Here is a 16,932-nt window from a genome sequence, read left to right as displayed (position 1 = left end):
TAACCCCTTCTAACCTCTCTTATACCCCATAAAGGTAAAGGGACCCCTGACCAATAGGTCCAGTCGTGACCGACTCTGGGGTTGCGGCGCTCATCTCGCTTTATTGGCCGAGGGAGCCGGCGTACAGCTTCCGGGTCATGTGGCCAGCATGACTAAGCCACTTCTGGTCGAACCAGAGCAGCGCACGGAAACGCCGTTTACCTTCCCGCCGGAGTGGTACCTATTTATCTACTTGCATTTTGACGTGCTTTCGAAGTGCTAGGTGGGCAGGAGCAGGGACCGAGCAACGGGAGTTCACCCCGTCACGGGGATTCAAACCGCCAACCTTCTGATCGGCAAGTCCTAGGCTCTGTGGTTTAACCCACAGCACCACCCGCATCCCCCTGATATCCAATAGTTATGAACAAAAACTGACCATATGTGAAACCAGGGATACCCATATGTTTATTTTACGTATTGATTGATCATATTTGTATCCCAATGTTATCTCCAAGGAGTGCAAGGTGGCATATATGATTCTCTTCCTCTCCATTTTATCTATACAATAACCCTGCAAGGTAGGTTAAGCTGTGAAGGCAGTGACCAAGGTCACCAGTGAGTTTCATGGCTAAGCAGTGATTTGAACTCGGGTCTCTCCTGGGTCCTAGTCTGATGACCAACCACCACACCACTCTCTCTTCAATCATTCCTTCATTCATTCACTTCTCACAGATGTGGCTGCTCGCTGGCTGCATCTCTGCATGATTTACTGCTCTGGCTGTCTCCTCCTACATGGCAGAGGCTGCCTGCTGTGTCCCGTGCATTTCTCTTTTCCGTCAGAACAGGGACTCGAGCAGAGGCTCAACTGGAGGATTCCACTTGTACACAGCCTAAATTTCAGTTCAACGTTTTAATTGGGGAGTGGGGAGGACACACAAAACGAGTGTGGCTCAGCTATATAACAATTGGGAAGCATCTTCTAAACAATGCAGCAACTGATCCCTGTGGGTCATGGAAAAGGGGAGTTTAGGGGGTCACAGGATCTGCCTGCCTTGCTTATTCCCACCACAAGAGAAAGGACTCTCTCTCCCCCACCCCCCAATCTGGCACCTGGTCTTCCACACATCCTACATCAGCAAAAAGCCTGCAGAGAGGGAAAGTACGAGATGCTTCCTGGCTATTGTCAGCCTGGTCATCCATCGGACAAAGCGGCAGAGGAGGCAGCTCTATAAAAGTCCCATCTTTACAGCATTTTTGCTCTCTGTTTGTTTTCAGAGGGGGAAAGAAAAGTCAGAGGAGAGAGAGAGAGAGAGAGAGAGAGAGAGAGAGAGAGAGAGAGAATAGTTAATGGTGATAGCAGAAAACTTTTAGACTTGTTAGCTGGGTTTCTTTGTTTATTTCTCTCTGAATTTCTTGGATAATGGTCATTCTGAGGATTGAGCACTGAAGGTAAGCTGAAACATAAGGCTTGATTGGAACCAGGGAGTGTTCTATGCAAAATCTTAATTTCACATATAAGCTCCTGGGGTCTAAACTGGGGTGACTGTTAATCAATTCATAATACATAATGAATTGGGGGGAAATGTTTTAAAGTACTTTCCAAAAAAAAACCAGAGTCCTTTTTGTTGGAGATGATTCAGACTGAAATTCCCAGGTATCAAAAAAAAGGTTATTTATGTATGCTACTATTGCATTAGCCCCAAAATAGAAAATGAGCGAGGTCCCAACTAAAGAAGAATGACAACTTAAGCTGACAGAATATGCGCAGCTTGCAGACTTAACATATAGAATTAGAGAACAAGAAGAGCATACATTTAGAGAAGATTGGAAAATATTTATTGAATATATGGGGGGAATTGTGGACACCTGAAAACGTTGGCAGCATTAAGATAAATTCAACAGCGTAAATAAGTTTTGATGGATGCAATAATGGAATACTGAATGGTTTAGTTTTTGTGAAATATGCAGGGATTTATTATATGCAAAATGAACCATGGAAAGATAAGAAGGGAAGTCATTTATATGTTCACGATGTTTAAATGAGTATTTTAAACTGTAAAACAGTACATTTAATTACACGCGCGCGCACACACACACACACACACACACTGGGGTGACTGACCAGGAACAAGAACTTGGGGTCATATTGGACAGCTCAATTAAGATGTCAACCCTGTGCGTGGCAGCTGCGAAAAAGGCAAATTCCATGCTAAGAGATCATTAGGAAAGGGACTAAAAATAAAACTGCCGATATAATGCCATTATACAAATCTATGGTGCATGTGGAATACCGTGTATAGTTATGGTCTCAACACCTCAAAAAGGATTATTACAGGAAAGGGAAACCAAAATGATCAAATGGGTAGAGAAATTCCTCTATAAGGAAAAGTTGCAGTGTTTAGGACTTCTCCGTTTAAAGGCAAGGAAGAGGTGACATGATAGAAGTTATGCATGCCATGGAGAAAGTGGATAGAAAAATGTTCCCCATCCTCTCTGATAACACAAGGGCTGGACCTAGAAAACATCAAAGAAGCAATTCAGTTTAAGGTGTTGCAAACTCATACAGAGTAATTTGGTAGGGAAAGGAAGGATTCCACAGCGCCATCTGGTGTCACAGTGTTATATCACATATACAACGCATATAAAACGCTTTTTCTTTTCCAATCTTGCCGAGTCCCAAGGCATGCAACGAAGCTGAATGTTGGAAGATTCAGGGCTTTTTCCATGCAGTGCATAGTTAAACCATGGAACTTGCTCCCACAGGGTGCTGCGATGGCCACAGACTTGGGCGGCTTCAAAAGAGGCTATCAATGATTACTAGCCACAATGGCTATGCGCTGCCTCCACAATCAGAAGCCACAATGCTTTTGAATACCCACTTTCTGGGAACCACAGGAGGGAAGAGTCTTCTTGTATGAATCAGGAATTGTATTTGGTTGAGTATGATTTTGTGGGGTGATAGATGGTCTTTGAGCACCCTGCAATGTTGCATACTTGTCTCTCCTCAGGATTAGCAAAAACAAAATAAAGGGTGGGGGGGGACTGAAAAAAAATGCTTTGCTTTGCTTATAAGACACAGTTCTCAGAATTCAGTTTTTCTCTTTCTGAAGAATTTAATACCTGGTGGTGATAACTCTTCTCTCCTTACCCACAACACCCTGGCCTTTGGGGGCCCCCTCCCCAGGCAGACCCTTCCCCTCTGGTCCTTCTGCAGGAGGAAGGCCCTCCTCCCGAGCCCCAGACCAGCGAGTGGTCCGTGATGTTCAACTTGATGGGAGGTGGGCTGTTGTGTGCAGCCTCCGGCCTGGTCCTCCTCATCGTTGCCACGGCGACAGACTTCTGGATGCAGTACCGCTACTCAGGCAACCTCAGCAACCAAGGCCTCTGGCGGTTCTGTGTGGGGAACAAGTGCCACCCCCACACCATCACACTCGGTAATGGGGCGCTGCACAACTTTTAAGAAAAAGGTTATTTACTGCATTTGGATCCCTCATATGAAAAATGGTTCGTGATGCTCGTGAGAACACATGATTAGCTTGCGGGCAACCCGCTTCTGAGCAGGAAGCCAGGGTGTGAGAGAACCAGAGGTGGTGTAGTGGTTAGAGCATTGGACCAAGAGTTGGGAGAGACCAGGATTCAAATCCCCACTTAGCCATGAAGCTCACAGGGTGACCTTGGGCCAGCCACTGTCTTTGTGGGTACATAAAGAGCAAAGGTAGCCATTTTGGTCCAAAATCACAGTTGTGGAATAGTTATTGGGACCAGCCATGCAAGAGGTTACACACAACACAGGGTGAGGGGGAGGAGGATTAAAAAAAATTATAATAATACAAAAATTGGGCTGACAATGTAGCCATGAGGTCAGTTTGTAGATTCAACTCTCCAGACCACCTTTTGCAATCAGTGACCAGCTTTGCCTAAATGTATCCTCAACAGATTTAGGCTAATTTATCCTTAGCTTTGCTTGATAATTATCCTTACTCTTGGCTATTTTTTTAAAAAAATTAAGTTAATATCTTTGGCTATTCACTACTACCCTATGTCCTGCCACTTGGATAAGAAAAAGCACCCAGCTATCTTAAAGAGGGACTTCTAGATCCCAATTTGCAAAATTCATTAGCAAATTCATGGCAAAAGGCGTTTGCTCACCACTGGTCTACAGCCTAGTAATAATTATCAACCTATTTAGCAACACTAATGTTCCTAGATGTTTTTTTCATGGCTAGGTGGATCAATCCTTTGCCAAAAGCAGTTATGGAAGCCAAGTGTAGCTATCAGGCTGCCTTGACAACCTGAGAATCCGTCTTTGCAAAAGTGGCCCAATTCAAATGTTAGCGCATGTCCTTCTATACTGTAATTTTTACAGGGATATAAGATCCTGATTTACATCTTCAGCACTTTCCTCACAATTGGGAAACTCGGACGAAGTTTATGTTTCAAGTTGAATGGCTCATTCTAACTCTAAAATCACGGCATGGTTGTTGATATAATCCCATTTTACATACCAGAATTTGTATGCCTGCATATTGTGATCTCCTCCACTTCTGCTGTGGTCACCTTGATAGGGTTTTGGGGCTGTGGCTGTAGAGCATCAGCTTTGCATGCAATCCCCAGAATCTCCAAGTAAAGATCTACCTGCCGCTGGTTGGTGCGCACGATACTGAGCTACAAGGACAGATTCCTGTGTTCCTAACCCCACTTGAGGTTAAGCTAAGTCTCTGGCTGGCCTCTCACGCCTACCGACAGCCGGTGGGAATTGAACAGGGGGTTGCACGCAAAAGATGTGCTCTGTAGCTGAGCCCAATCTTGAGGAGGCGGAGGAGAAACCCCTAAACCTCTAGCCTGAGGCAGGGCTAGGCTGGGCTGACAACAACCGCCCCTGCAGGTCCACCCCACAGGGGTGTAGCTAGCTGCTCTGACACCCAGAGTGGCAGGGGCAGGACGATTTGCCCGGGGGGGGGGGCAGTGAGGCACAGCACAATGAGCTGCCCACGCAGTCCACCTGGTGAACATAAGCCCCATGCTGCCGTTTTGGGCAGCGCGGGATCCCGAGCCACTGCGTCAGTCCCAGGAGAGACACATGGCTTGGGCGTGCTGCAGGCCAGGCCCTGAGGTAAGTGCCGCCCGTGCGGTGTGCCATTTTGTCACCCCCTCATAGATGACACCCGGGGCAGGGCAGGCCACCCCCCTCGCACCCTCCTTCCTATGCCTCTGCCGCCCCCCTGCCCTTGCCCAGCCTGCATCTCCGGATTGCTGCTTCTCACAGTGCCTTCCTCCCTGCACAGCATTCTGGGATGCCACCAGAGCCTTCATGCTCCTCTCCATCCTCTCCTCCTTCGCCGGGATCGTATTGGGGCTGACCATCTACTCCAGTAGTGCCCGATCCACACGCACTCGCTCTGCAGGAATCACACTCTTGATCGCAGGTACGTGCTGAAGTGCAGGTGGGTTCCCACAAGGCCAGACACGGTGATAACAGCAAGAACCCCCACTGAACAAACAGAACTGGACAACAGGGGCAAAGCAAGTGCTTATATACATTTCTGAAGGCCTGGACCACTCCCACTCCTAACGTGATTGGCTGTCCAAACTTCCAAGCTGCGAATCATAACTCAGAGGTTAAGGGCCAATGGCAGAGGCCCAAATCCTGAAATGTTCTGTGATTGGATATCATGTATCAAATCAGAATACAGGGGCTCAGAATCCTTAGTCCAAAACTCAAGCTCAAGCAAACACAGACCACTGAATACATAACATGTGCAGCAGGCTGGAGGAATCCAGATTATTGAACAACCCAGAGCAGAATCACTAGCCTGCTATGCATAGGGCAGCTGTCAGCCCCCGGCTGACTATGCCTCTCCTCCCCACTCCCAGATCTACTTGCCAGCCTTCACTTACATGGTGCCCTTCAGAATTTTTGTGTGGCATTTCTGCTCCGATAACCCCCAAACCTCTACCTGCAAGAACCCTAAAAATCCCAGCAGTTGGCCAAAGGTCCTTGCTGAGAAAATGGGATGTGTGGAATGTGATGGTCCCCCCACAACCTCACTCTTGGGCTCCTTCCCTGTCTACCCTTCCTTCCTCCAGGACTCTTTGCTTTGCTGGGTATCTCGGTGTATACGGGAGTGACAGTGAGTTTCTACGGAAAGCGTTACGCCGAATGGAGGTTCTCCTGGTCCTACATTCTGGGATGGATCGCCGTCATCCTCACCATCTCAGCAGGTACCAGGAGTGCCCCTCAGTTTCTCCACCCCAAACCTGGGTGTGGATCCAAGGGGCATATGGTCTTTCCAAAGGAATTTATTTGCATATCTTTTCCTATGTTATTTATTTATGCTAAGGTTAGGATAGGGAGCCCGCTTGCTACTTCTACTACCTTTGAAAGCTTGGGGGTGGCAGGCTGGGATAGGGCCTTCTCTGTGGCAGCCCCTAAGCTGCCCACAAAAATATGCCTTCATTACACAGCTTCCAACAAATGCTGAAGACACACCCTGGCCCTTGACACATGGGGTGTATATTTTAGGACCCACCTTCTTTCTGAGCTTTTTAAGTTGCCTTAAACTGTTTTTATTATTGGGCTTAAATTATTGTAACCTGCCCTGTGACCTTAGGGCGAAGGGCAGGTAATAAATTATAAATAATAACAATAACTATAAGTCTCATGATTCACTGGCTTCCCCGTTCTCTCCCCAGGTGTGTTCCACATTTGCGCTGTCCCCAGGAACTCATCCTCCGACGGCTCTGACGTGGCAAGCGGTTGACCCTGTGGGACGCTGGCCCAATTCCATCCTGTCTAGATGTCTGAGATTATTCCCACTTGGGACTCCTGACTTTGTCGCTGCCTCTTCCCTCATAAGCCCTCCCCAGATTGTCTTTCTGGATCTGCACAACAATTACACAAAAAGTCAAGAAGGTTGCTATTGAGATGCTGGGGGAAACCCTATAGAAATGGCTCTCCATGTCATTGCCACACTCTCAAGGAGTGGTTGAAGTGTGATTGAATTGCACTGCCATTTTTATATTTTATTTTTAGGGAGGAGCTGGCTTTTCAATGGCCTTGGCAAGGGACTCCAGTTGAGTCCTCCATGAGCCAATCCCTGCAACAGCCCTTGCCAACCCCGTGCCCTCCAGATGATCTGTACTACAACTCCCATCAGCCCCAGCCAGCACAGCCATTTTGGACTACACCGTCCATCAGGCTCAGCCAGCATGATGGAAATTGCAGTCCAAAACATCTGGAAGGCCACTCAGTTGAGGAAGGCTGATCCATATACTTACTACTGCATTCGTATCGAGCGCATTCATCCCCAGGCCAATAAGGCTACAATCCCATACCAGTTTATCTGGCACTAAGCGTCACTGAATTCAACGGGACTTACTTGTGAGTAAACAGGAATAGGCTTCCTCTGCTTCTCTCCCAGGTAAACTATAACTTAGACTCCCTGTTTCCACCTCTTTTGCACCGGGCAAAACAACTGGGAGGAAGGCTAGGTAAAAAACCATGATGCTAGGAGAATAATGAGTAAATAAGTGTGGTTCAGCCACAACGGCATTCTTGTTATTGGTGCAGAAACACTGTCATTTCTCTCCCCAGGCCTTTGTCCTGCCTCAGCTCTCTAGTCCAGGTTCATGACATTTGTGACATAAATTCACTAGAGGGCAGCAGCTACCAAGCCAGTGGAGGATTCAGCAATGTGCAAGCAGCAAACCTCTGATGTAATCCAAGTGCATGTGGTGGTCTGCACACCAAACATTTAAAGCACATGACCTCCCCCCCCCCCAAATAATCGTTTGTTAAGGGTGCTGGGCATTGTAGCTTTCTGAGGAGTAAACTACAGTTTCCCAGCATTCTTTAGGGAAAGCCATGTCCTTTAAATGTCTGGTGTGTGCTCAATCTATGTCAGTGTGCTTGCTGATGCTCCCAAGGTGTTCAGCCCGAGGAAAAAGGCTTTTGGATGCTGGAGTGGAGACAAGGCAAACCTAGCCAGTCTCTCCTGTCAATTTTGGACAAAACCTGGGCTGCCTCACCAAGGGCCTGTGCAGAGGGTCACGTTGTTTTCCCAAGTCCTTGCATTGAACAGGAAAAATAAACACCCATTTTCTCTCCAGTGTTTGCTTGAGCTGTGATTCACAGGGCCCATTCACAAGGTACACACCTCCTTAGTCACCGGGGAGCACTTGTGGGCCATTCATGTTTTGCCTGCAAATCAGGCCACGGATGGAGTAGGCGACTGTGGGAATCATCCCATGACTGACCACATGTGGCATGTAGAAGTACATAACAAAATATTCCTTTGGACCAAATCACACTGGACTGGGATTCAAAAATAGCAACTTCCAGTCATTCTTGGGTGAGTTGCTGTAGGTCAGGTGGGCAGTGGCCAACTGATCAGGGTAGGGAGGGGTGGAAGGCTGCCCTGCTCGCTCCTGAGCCTTTCCCAACACCTGGCAGGTGCAGAAATAGAAGGTTGAGACTTTTCATGTTGTGGAGTCGAGCTGCTGCTGTTAAAGGCATGGGAAACAGGAGCTGGCAACTCTGGCGGATGGGTGTCACTTTCTTTTTCGCGCACACTGTTTCAAGAAAGCAAAGCGCCGCAGTGCTCAGGATTTTACACACAGTTCAAAGTGCAGCTTTTATTACCACAGTTTTCTCCTGGGACCTTTTCTTCCCGGAAACCAAAGGCCTTTCGGTCCCATGCACGGTGTTCACAATGTGCCATGAAAAGAATCTCTCTGAAAGAAACTGTTTTGACAAAAGTGGGAGAAAGCAAGAAGGTGCTATTTTAGAACAGGAATCCTGCCAGCGTGCTTCAGCCTTCACCAATCTGCTGCCCTGTTTCTGCTGTTTTGAATGCATTAATTTGCTAGCATCAGGGGTGGGAAGGGGGGGTCATCTGTGGATTGGATTAGGGTTGCCAGGCAGCTTGGCCTGCTCCTTTGCACAGGAAATTGGGGGACAGAAATAAGGTGGTGGGATGGAGAGCCAGATTAAATCCTTTAGAGGCCCTAAGCACTGAAAAGATTATGGTGTCCCCCATGCAATTAAAAAATAAAACAATATTCAATTGTAAAATAACATTTATTTTTCAAACGGACACAGAAATTGCATGTATGCTGATATGTGCATGCATGTACATCACATGCAACACGTGACAAGGTTTGATTTCCTCACATTATTTCAATCTATGTTAGTAGGGTGCCCCCCTGGTTTAGGTGAGGATAAGGGAACAAATGAGAACAGAAAACTGGGAGTTTGTAGCGGAGCATAAGGAAGTCTCGCAAAGTTCTGCTCTCCCCCATGATGGCTACTTTGATGTCTCTTTTGAAATAATCAAATGCCAATTAAAATAACAGCAACAATCCGTTTCTTTATGTGCCCCTGCATTGCTGGTGCCCTGAACACCAGCTAAGCCTGCCTATTGGGTAATAAAGCACTAAGGGCGAACACGTGCTGGAAGCTGTTGTTAAAGGGGCAGAGGAGCCGGGCTGGTCCAAAAAGTTGGCCACCTAACCCTGGAGCAAAGGTTGCGGGCGAGGGGGTCGGGGCGCGTGCGCAGTGGAGCGGAAGCCTGGCAAGAAGAAAAGAGCAGGTGGGGGCTTTTTTGGCGCTTCCCCTTTTTGACTGCGGAGCCAAAGCGTCGGCGGGCCTGGGACTTCCTGCAGCGGCGGCGAGGCGTGGAAGGGACACGCGCGAGCCCCTTTGCAGTTGCTTGCCTGCCCGCCTTCCAATGCAGCAACCTGCGACAGGTAAAACTTTCTGGGCTCGAAGCCAGCGAAGTACTTCGGAGATGAGCCGCTTTTCCCAGCAGAGGGACTGCTTTTCTCCAGCTCTCCGGAGAACCACTAGGCGCCTTTCCCCGGCTTGTGCTTCTGAATGCAAAAAGAGGGGTCGGCCGTCCCTTCCACCTTATAATGGTCGCTTATACAAGCTCCCACTGCTGCATAGGGCATACGGCACTCGCCTTCACCTGAGTCTGTTGACCTCCAGGTGTTTTGGACTACAACTCCCATCTAAAATAAATCAGTAAATCAGAATTGATAGTTCAAAACACCTGGCGGTCACTAGACTGAGGAAGGCTACCCCCATTTATTTATTGCATTTCTATCCCACCTTTCCCTCCAAGGAGCTGTAACATGGCTCTCCCCCTCCTCAGTCCCCAAAACAACTCTGTGAAGTGAGTTGGGCTGAGCGGTGCCTAAGGTTGCCCAGTGAGTTTTGTGGCTGAGTGGGGATTTGAACCCTGGTCTTTCCCAGATACTAGTAGTCCAACACTCTAACCTCGGCCCCACACTGGCCATTCCCATACCCCTGGCCAGCATCTCCAATGGTCATGGATGATGGGAGTTGTAGTCCATCAGATATCTGGAGGACACCACGGATAGGCTTCCTCCCCAAACTAAGTTCTCATGGTGGCCAAATTCCCATAAGGACCTAGGACTCTAGATAGACTGCCTCTGGATGGGGGGCGGGGGTGTTTCCATAAGAAGAGCCTGCTGGATCATGTAGTCTTTTGGACCTGAGCACAAGATCACTCTCCCCTCCTGCAGTTTTCAGCAATGGGTATTCTGAGGTGTACTGTATCTGACAATGGAGGTGAAATGCAGACATTGTGGCTGGTAGCTATTGAGGGCACCCCATTGGCTATCCTTAACCTACACTGACTTGCAGCAGCCAGGCGCTGTGCTTAGCCCTGGAAATGCCCGGGATTGAACCCAAGACCACCTGTATGCAAAGCAGATGCTCTACCGCTGAGCTGCAACCCTTCCCCGCACACTTGGGAGCATCATTTAGGAGGCATTTCTGCTTGGAGGTGCCAGAGATCTCTCGATGCACCTGAAATGTGTGTTTTCTGATGGGTTGGGTCACTGCCTTGAAGCTACTGGCCTTCAGAAACTTTGCATTTCCAGCACTCCAGCTGCTGGCGCGGGCCGATGACATCATCAACCTACGCCTGCAGGTAGAGTAAGGGCAGAGCTGGCAGTGAGTAGCCATAGAACCTAGCAGATTACGTTGCCCTCACATCTCAGGATGCCTCTGTGCCTGTGTGTGGGCACCTTGGGCACTGGAGTTCCCCATAAGCAACTCCTAGAACGGTTGTGTTTGTAGAATTACACCAAGAAAGTAAAGACTAACCAACAATGGAAAAGATCTGTGGGGAAAGGAACATGTCTCTCCCCACGCAGCAATGTGAGAAGAGCCAGCAGGATCAGGCCAGTGGCCCAACTAATCCGGCATCCTGTTTTCACAGTGGCCAACCAGATGCCTCTGCTGGGAAATCTGCAAGTAGGAGTCAAACACAACAGCACTTTCCTGTGGTATCCAGCAACCGGAAGCATTATACTGGCTCCAACTGTGGAGCAATTGTGCACAGCCATCATGGCTAGTAGCCATCAATAGTTTACCTCCTCCATGAATTGGTCTAATCCTCTTTTAAAGCCATCCAAGTTGGTAGCGTCACTGCCTTATGTGTCTTGAATTTTCCAACAAGGTTGATTAACCTCCCGTACAGGAACTTCATTTAATGAATGAGGATAAAATGTCATGGGTGGGGTGGGGTGGAGGCCCTGTGTGGAAGAGGTCTGTTTATGGAACCCATGCCTGTTTATGGAACCCGTGCCTCCTGATTTGCTTACACGGACGTAAGCAAGATCATATCCAGTCTTTATTGAGATTTCATTCTGATTTGTTTGCAGGGTAATAATAGGACGACGACATTTGTCCTGATTTCCTTGCAGGGTGTTTACACGTCTTCCTGCTATCCTTTCACTCATTCCGCACTTTTCAGTGCATTTCCCAGTTCACTATCCTAACTGCAAAAGAAGAGTCCAGTTTCTTATTTCTTAAAGTTGATTTGTTGCACTATGGAGACATAGCTTTGATTCACTTTAATTTTTGCCAACCTACGTTTCCTGGTATGCCTTTTGAACCCCTCCCGCAAAATGGCAACAGCCTGAGAAAGGCCCTGTGGCTAATAGCCCAAGCATTCTCCAGTATTTTGTTTGTTTAAAATATACTGCCTTTAATGAACCGCTCAAGGCAGTTCTCAATAAAATCATTAAAATAGATTGAACATACAATAGAGAATTGATCTTTATTAATTTCTTTTAAACAAACTGCTCCTCAAGGAGGCTTTAAAACTAATCAGTGCAGGTGAACTTTTAGAGCAGATCCACAGAGGAGAAGGCTATCCGTGGTTGGTATCCATGATGGCTGTTTGCTCTGCCTCTGTGGTCAGAGGAACTAATGCTTCTGAATACCAGTTGCTGGAAACCACAAAGGGGAGAGGCCTCTTGTGTTCCAGGCTTGCGCACAGGAGCCAAACTAATGGATTCCAGTTGCAAGAAAGGAGATTCCAACTAAACATCAGAAAGAACTTCTGACAGTAAGAGCTATTTGACAGTGGAACGGACTCCCTTGGGAGGTGATGGACTCTACTTCCTTGGAAGTTTTTAAGCAGAGGTTGGATGACCATCTGCCATGTTTGATCTAGTTGAGATTCTTGCGTTGCAGGAAGTTGGACTAGATGAGCCTTGGGGTGTCTTCCAACTCTCCAGTTCTATGATTCTGTGATCCTGTCTGTCTGACCACTGTGAGAAGAGGATGCTGGACTAGATGGGCCATTGGCCTGACCCTGCAAGGTCTCCTTATGTTCTTATGACTGTCTCCAGTATCAGTGATGGGGTGTCCCAGAAGACCAGTTAATAGTTCTGCAGTTCTCGTGTTCCACTTCCGGGCTTTCCATAGGCATTTCCATGCCACCGTTTAAACAAAATGCAAGACTAAATGGTCGGATCCAGCACAGCTCTCCTGGTGTTTTTAACGGCAGTCAAACAGCAAACTAGATGCTGAACCAACAAAAAAACAACAACAACGCGGGGTGGCAGGTGGAGAGAACAACATCTACTACCTGATGCTTGCCGTTGTAAATGGATGCACTTCCCAAAGGATGGAAGACTGCCATTTCCAAACAATGAGAAAATGCAGTCTCAACACCTGGGAAACAGTAGCATTTGCCAACCTGGTGCCCTCCAGATGTTTTGGACGGCAACTCCCATAGAAAACACCAGGTTGGCAAAGGCTGTCTTACTGCTTCAAGAAAAGTGCCCCTTCAGGGGAAAGGTCTAGGTTTAGAGGACCAAGCTGATTTTTCTTGTAAAAAAAAAATCATGTGTGTGGTGGTGGTGGGAAGCAAAATCTGACCAGGCTGAACTTTTCCAGTGAGAATTGAGTGACCCACATAACTCCTGACTTCCTGGTGTCCGGCCTTCCCTTTGGCCCTTGAGGAATGGGTCAGTGGGGCAAGGAAAGGCAAGCTCTGGGCTTTGGGATCAGAGCTGGGAAGCTTTTACTCAAGAAGGTGATGCCTTGACACCGCTGGTGAGCTGTTCTGGCACTGGGCTGTGAACTCCCTTCGCTTTTATAAACGAAACCCGCCTCCCCCCCCCTTGAGAAACACCTGTTTAAACTTGCCAAACAGGTTAATATTCTCTCTCTCTCTCTCCATTCCCCTCCCTCTGGCAGTTCGTGGAGAACAGGTTGTGGAGTTTCAAAACAGAGCAGCGATTGCTCAGCACCATCAAGGAGCAAGCCACCGCACCAACGCCGCCGAAGAAAGGGGGACCTGACCACCCTCTCCCGGACACCCCATGAGAAAGACCCATTTCCCAGGAGTCACGGAAGCATCAAGCCTAAGGATGGCAGCCCCCTTGTCCCCCTTTCAGCTGGCATGATCCCTCTCACCCTGCTCTTTTTATTTTTAAAAGCTGAGTAGCTGTCTCCCCACCACCCCTTAACTCAGCACTGTTGTCATTGAGAAGGCAAGGAGAGGTTCTTCGCCACTACCCAGCTGGCCACTTTGGTTCTAAAGCCTGCGGAAAGCACTTTGACAGCAGCAGCAGCAGCAGCTGAATCAGCTGGTTCCACCTTGCGCCATGATCTGGAAAGTTTTCCTTCTGTTGCTGGCTATCCCCGGTAAGTCCTCGCCCTCTGGGCTCTTTTTCCTTTCCGTTTTACCCCCTCCTCGACTTTCTCTACAACACACACACTTTTCGTTGACTGTTGAGCTCTCTGAAAGAGAGATCGGGTTTTTTTTGTAGCTCCTTTATTTCCCACAGACCGACTTAGTGAGTAATTGGGTAATGATAGCTTTGCCTAATCTCTGCTGGGGTTTGGGGGGGATGCTTTTGGATGGGGAAAGTCCTGCTTCGGTTTCGTTCCAGGCCCACCCACCCACCTTCCTAAGCCTTCCTTTATGTACCTGATGGGAAAGGCAGAGGGTGTGTTTGTGTGTTTTAGGGATCCTAGACATTGCTTGATCCCCTGTTGTTGACTTGCTGTGGATTAAAGAGCCTCTGCTTGATGTAGCCTGTTTTGCAAAAGGCAGATTCTTAAGGGGAGATGAGCTGGAAAATGAGATGCCTGGGGATGTATGTATCAGGATTTTGGAGGAAAGATGGACGGTTGTCAGTACCTCTTGCAGAATGAACTGGCCTGTGATAGTTCTACACATCTGCATTGTGGGGGGTTGGACTGGATGACCCTTTGGGTGCCTTCCAACCCTGATCTCCTGGGAAGTGAGGCGCTTCAGCATCCCAGGTTCTTGATCCCATCTGCAAAGGGAAGCTGGGATGGGATCCCTCTCTCTTTTCCCTCTTCTCGCTGGAGGGTGAAACAAAAAGAGGGCTTGCAGTCTGGAGATGCGTTGCCTCTTTGGTGCTCTTGCGGTAACCTGACCCAAGGAAATTCAGCAAGTGATGTTTTTTCATTTTTCTGGAGTGGAAACCAATTGGGTGTCAAAAACTGAAGCTGCTACCCCCCCCCCCCCAATACCAGGCTGCTGTTAAAAGCACAGGAGCAGTGCCTGGTGGGGGGGGGGAGTTGGTCCTTTCAGTGGTGTGGAGAGGGATGGGCCACCCTATTTCATGCAGCCGTCAACACGCTCACAAGCTCTTCCCTTGAAATGACAAGCATAAGGGCAACACCAAAAACAGATTTCCTGGTTTCTTCATTTTCTTAATGACATTTGAAAGTTAGAAAAAGCAAACCTGTTGCCAAAAAAAGAAGACGAGGTCCATTTGGCTGAGGATGCAGGAAGCTTAACTTTTTTTGTTGCAAAGAAAACCACTTTCTGGTGGGAAAATGCCATCTCCTCCTGTGCCGTGTCTTTCACAATAACTGAACTTGGCTTGCCTCCCACATGGGAGGGTAGGCTATTCTGTGCCAAGAGCCCCCTCTGCCTGTCTTCCTCTCTGTGGGCTGCTTGCTCTGTAAATTGTTGAAATAATGTTGTTTCCTGCCTTGCTTGGGTGTTGTGGAGGCTGAGAAGTTGCGGCGTTTGGTGGAGTGGCAATAGAAGACTCAGGAGAGGGAGGCTGGATCTAGATACATCAAAGAAGCATTTCAGTTAAATGCGTTGTAAATTTAAACAGGGAAAACAGGTACAGAAAAACCGGACTCCACAGCGACATCTGGTGGCACAATACTATATCACATATACAATGCATAAGAATCGCTTTTTCTTTACCAATCTAGCTGAGTCTGGAGTTCCCTGAAAGAAGCTAAGGGGAAGTTACTATGTACTTAAGAAGCAAGGAAGCCATAAGTAACATACCCATGAAAACAACTCACCCCAGTGATTTTATGTGGGATGCCTTGGTGCCCAAATATATTTTGTTCAGGATCTGGAGGCGTGAAGTACTAATGGACCTCATTCGCATTTTAAAGCACAATGATGCCACTTTAAACAGTCATGGCTTCCCCCAAAGAATTGTTGTGGTTTGTTAAGGGTACTGAGAGTTGTTAGGAGACCCCTATTCCCCTCAGAGGGAATAGCAGGATTGGTTATTAAACCACTCTGGGAATTTTAGTTCTCTGACCGTGTACGGTAGGGGTGTTGCCAATGCAGTGACTCTCAGGTGTTGTCAGACTTCAACCCCAACTATCAATTACCATTCACCTTGCTGCTTGGGGCTGATGGGAGCTGGGGGTCTCCACCATCAAGCTTCACCAGTTGGATTTCTGCCTGCCCAGAGCACAGGGGCAAATAAACTGAGGGAACAGGCTGCTCCCCTCTCACCACAGAGTGACCACAGCGAACCTCCCTAATCTGAGAGACCCCATTGGGCACCAGTCTGCTTCACTAATTGGATAAGATTTGGCATCATGGGGTGCCATTTAGAGGAGGCACCCTTTTCCACTTGCCTCTTTGCCTCTCTCTCTCTCTCCCCCCCCCCAATTGCCTTCCTCCAGCAGCTTTGAAGTGACTCGACTGGTTTTTCATTACTCTCTCAGGAAGGAGCTCCAGCCCTGCAAGAGATGCTGACTCGGGGTTTGTGCCTTATACAACCACTCGCAGGCCGCAAAAGCAGCTCTGTGAGTCACAGAGACCAGTTTGGGAAAGGCTTCAGGGTTGAGCGAGTCCACGGAGTCCATGGGGCTGCCAGGCAGGCTCTGGAGCCTGGGACTGGGGCGGGTTGGCTGTGGGAGGGAGAATCATAGGATTGTCAAGCTGGAAGGCACCCCAAGGGTCATTTAGTCCAACCCCCTGCAATGCAGGAGTCGCAGCTAAAGAATCCCTGATGGATGGCCGTCCAACCTCTGCTTAAAAAGCTCCAGTGGGGGGCACCTTCTGCCGGAGTCCTTTCCACTGTCAAACAGCTCTTACTGTCAGGACGTTCTTCCTATTTTTGAGTCAGCACCTCCTTGCTGGTGATTTGAATCCATCAGTTCGGGTCCCACCCTCTGGAACAGCAGGGAATATGCTTGCTCCATCTTCCATGGGACGGCCTTTCCGATATTTGAAGATGGCTCTCGTACCACCTCCCAGCCTTACCTTCTCCAGATCCAGCTCCTTCAATTGTTCCTCATAAGATATGCAGTGGTGTCTAGGGATAAGCTAGGGATGGGGCTTGCAAGATGGGAATGTGGCACCCCCTTTTTGAGACTCTTGGGGG

General features: G+C 48.3%; 2 protein-coding genes across 3 annotated transcripts in view; both read left to right on the top strand.

The window, feature by feature from the left end:
- Positions 1–1,303: 1,303 nt before the first annotated feature.
- Positions 1,304–9,052, top strand: LOC310694138 (lens fiber membrane intrinsic protein-like). 2 transcript variants are annotated; one of them, XM_083476918.1, is made up of 5 exons: positions 1,304–1,428; positions 3,164–3,413; positions 5,265–5,405; positions 6,067–6,201; positions 6,673–8,087. In XM_083476918.1, the coding sequence occupies exons 2-5, from the start codon at positions 3,239–3,241 to the stop codon at positions 6,738–6,740; spliced, it is 519 nt and encodes a 172-aa protein (XP_083333044.1). In that variant the 5' UTR covers positions 1,304–1,428; positions 3,164–3,238; the 3' UTR covers positions 6,741–8,087. The 2 variants fall into 2 exon arrangements, with proteins under 2 accessions (XP_083333044.1, XP_083333043.1); XM_083476917.1 differs by lacking the exon at positions 1,304–1,428 and having other exon boundaries at positions 1,826–3,413; positions 6,673–9,052.
- A 576-nt stretch (positions 9,053–9,628) lies between these two features.
- The window catches only part of NECTIN4 (nectin cell adhesion molecule 4), an 85,595-nt gene continuing 78,291 nt past the window's right edge, over positions 9,629–16,932 (top strand). Inside the window, exons 1-2 of the mRNA XM_083478123.1 lie at positions 9,629–9,726; positions 13,502–13,951. Coding sequence (XP_083334249.1) covers positions 13,912–13,951 — 40 coding nt within the window. The 5' untranslated portion in view covers positions 9,629–9,726; positions 13,502–13,911. The remainder of the gene's footprint in view (positions 9,727–13,501; positions 13,952–16,932) is intronic.

The sequence above is a fragment of the Podarcis liolepis genome (genome assembly GCF_965112155.1).
Source record: "Podarcis liolepis genome assembly, chromosome: 15".
Classification (NCBI taxonomy): Eukaryota; Metazoa; Chordata; class Lepidosauria; order Squamata; family Lacertidae; genus Podarcis; species Podarcis liolepis.
This window is presented reverse-complemented; position numbering and strand designations above follow the sequence as displayed.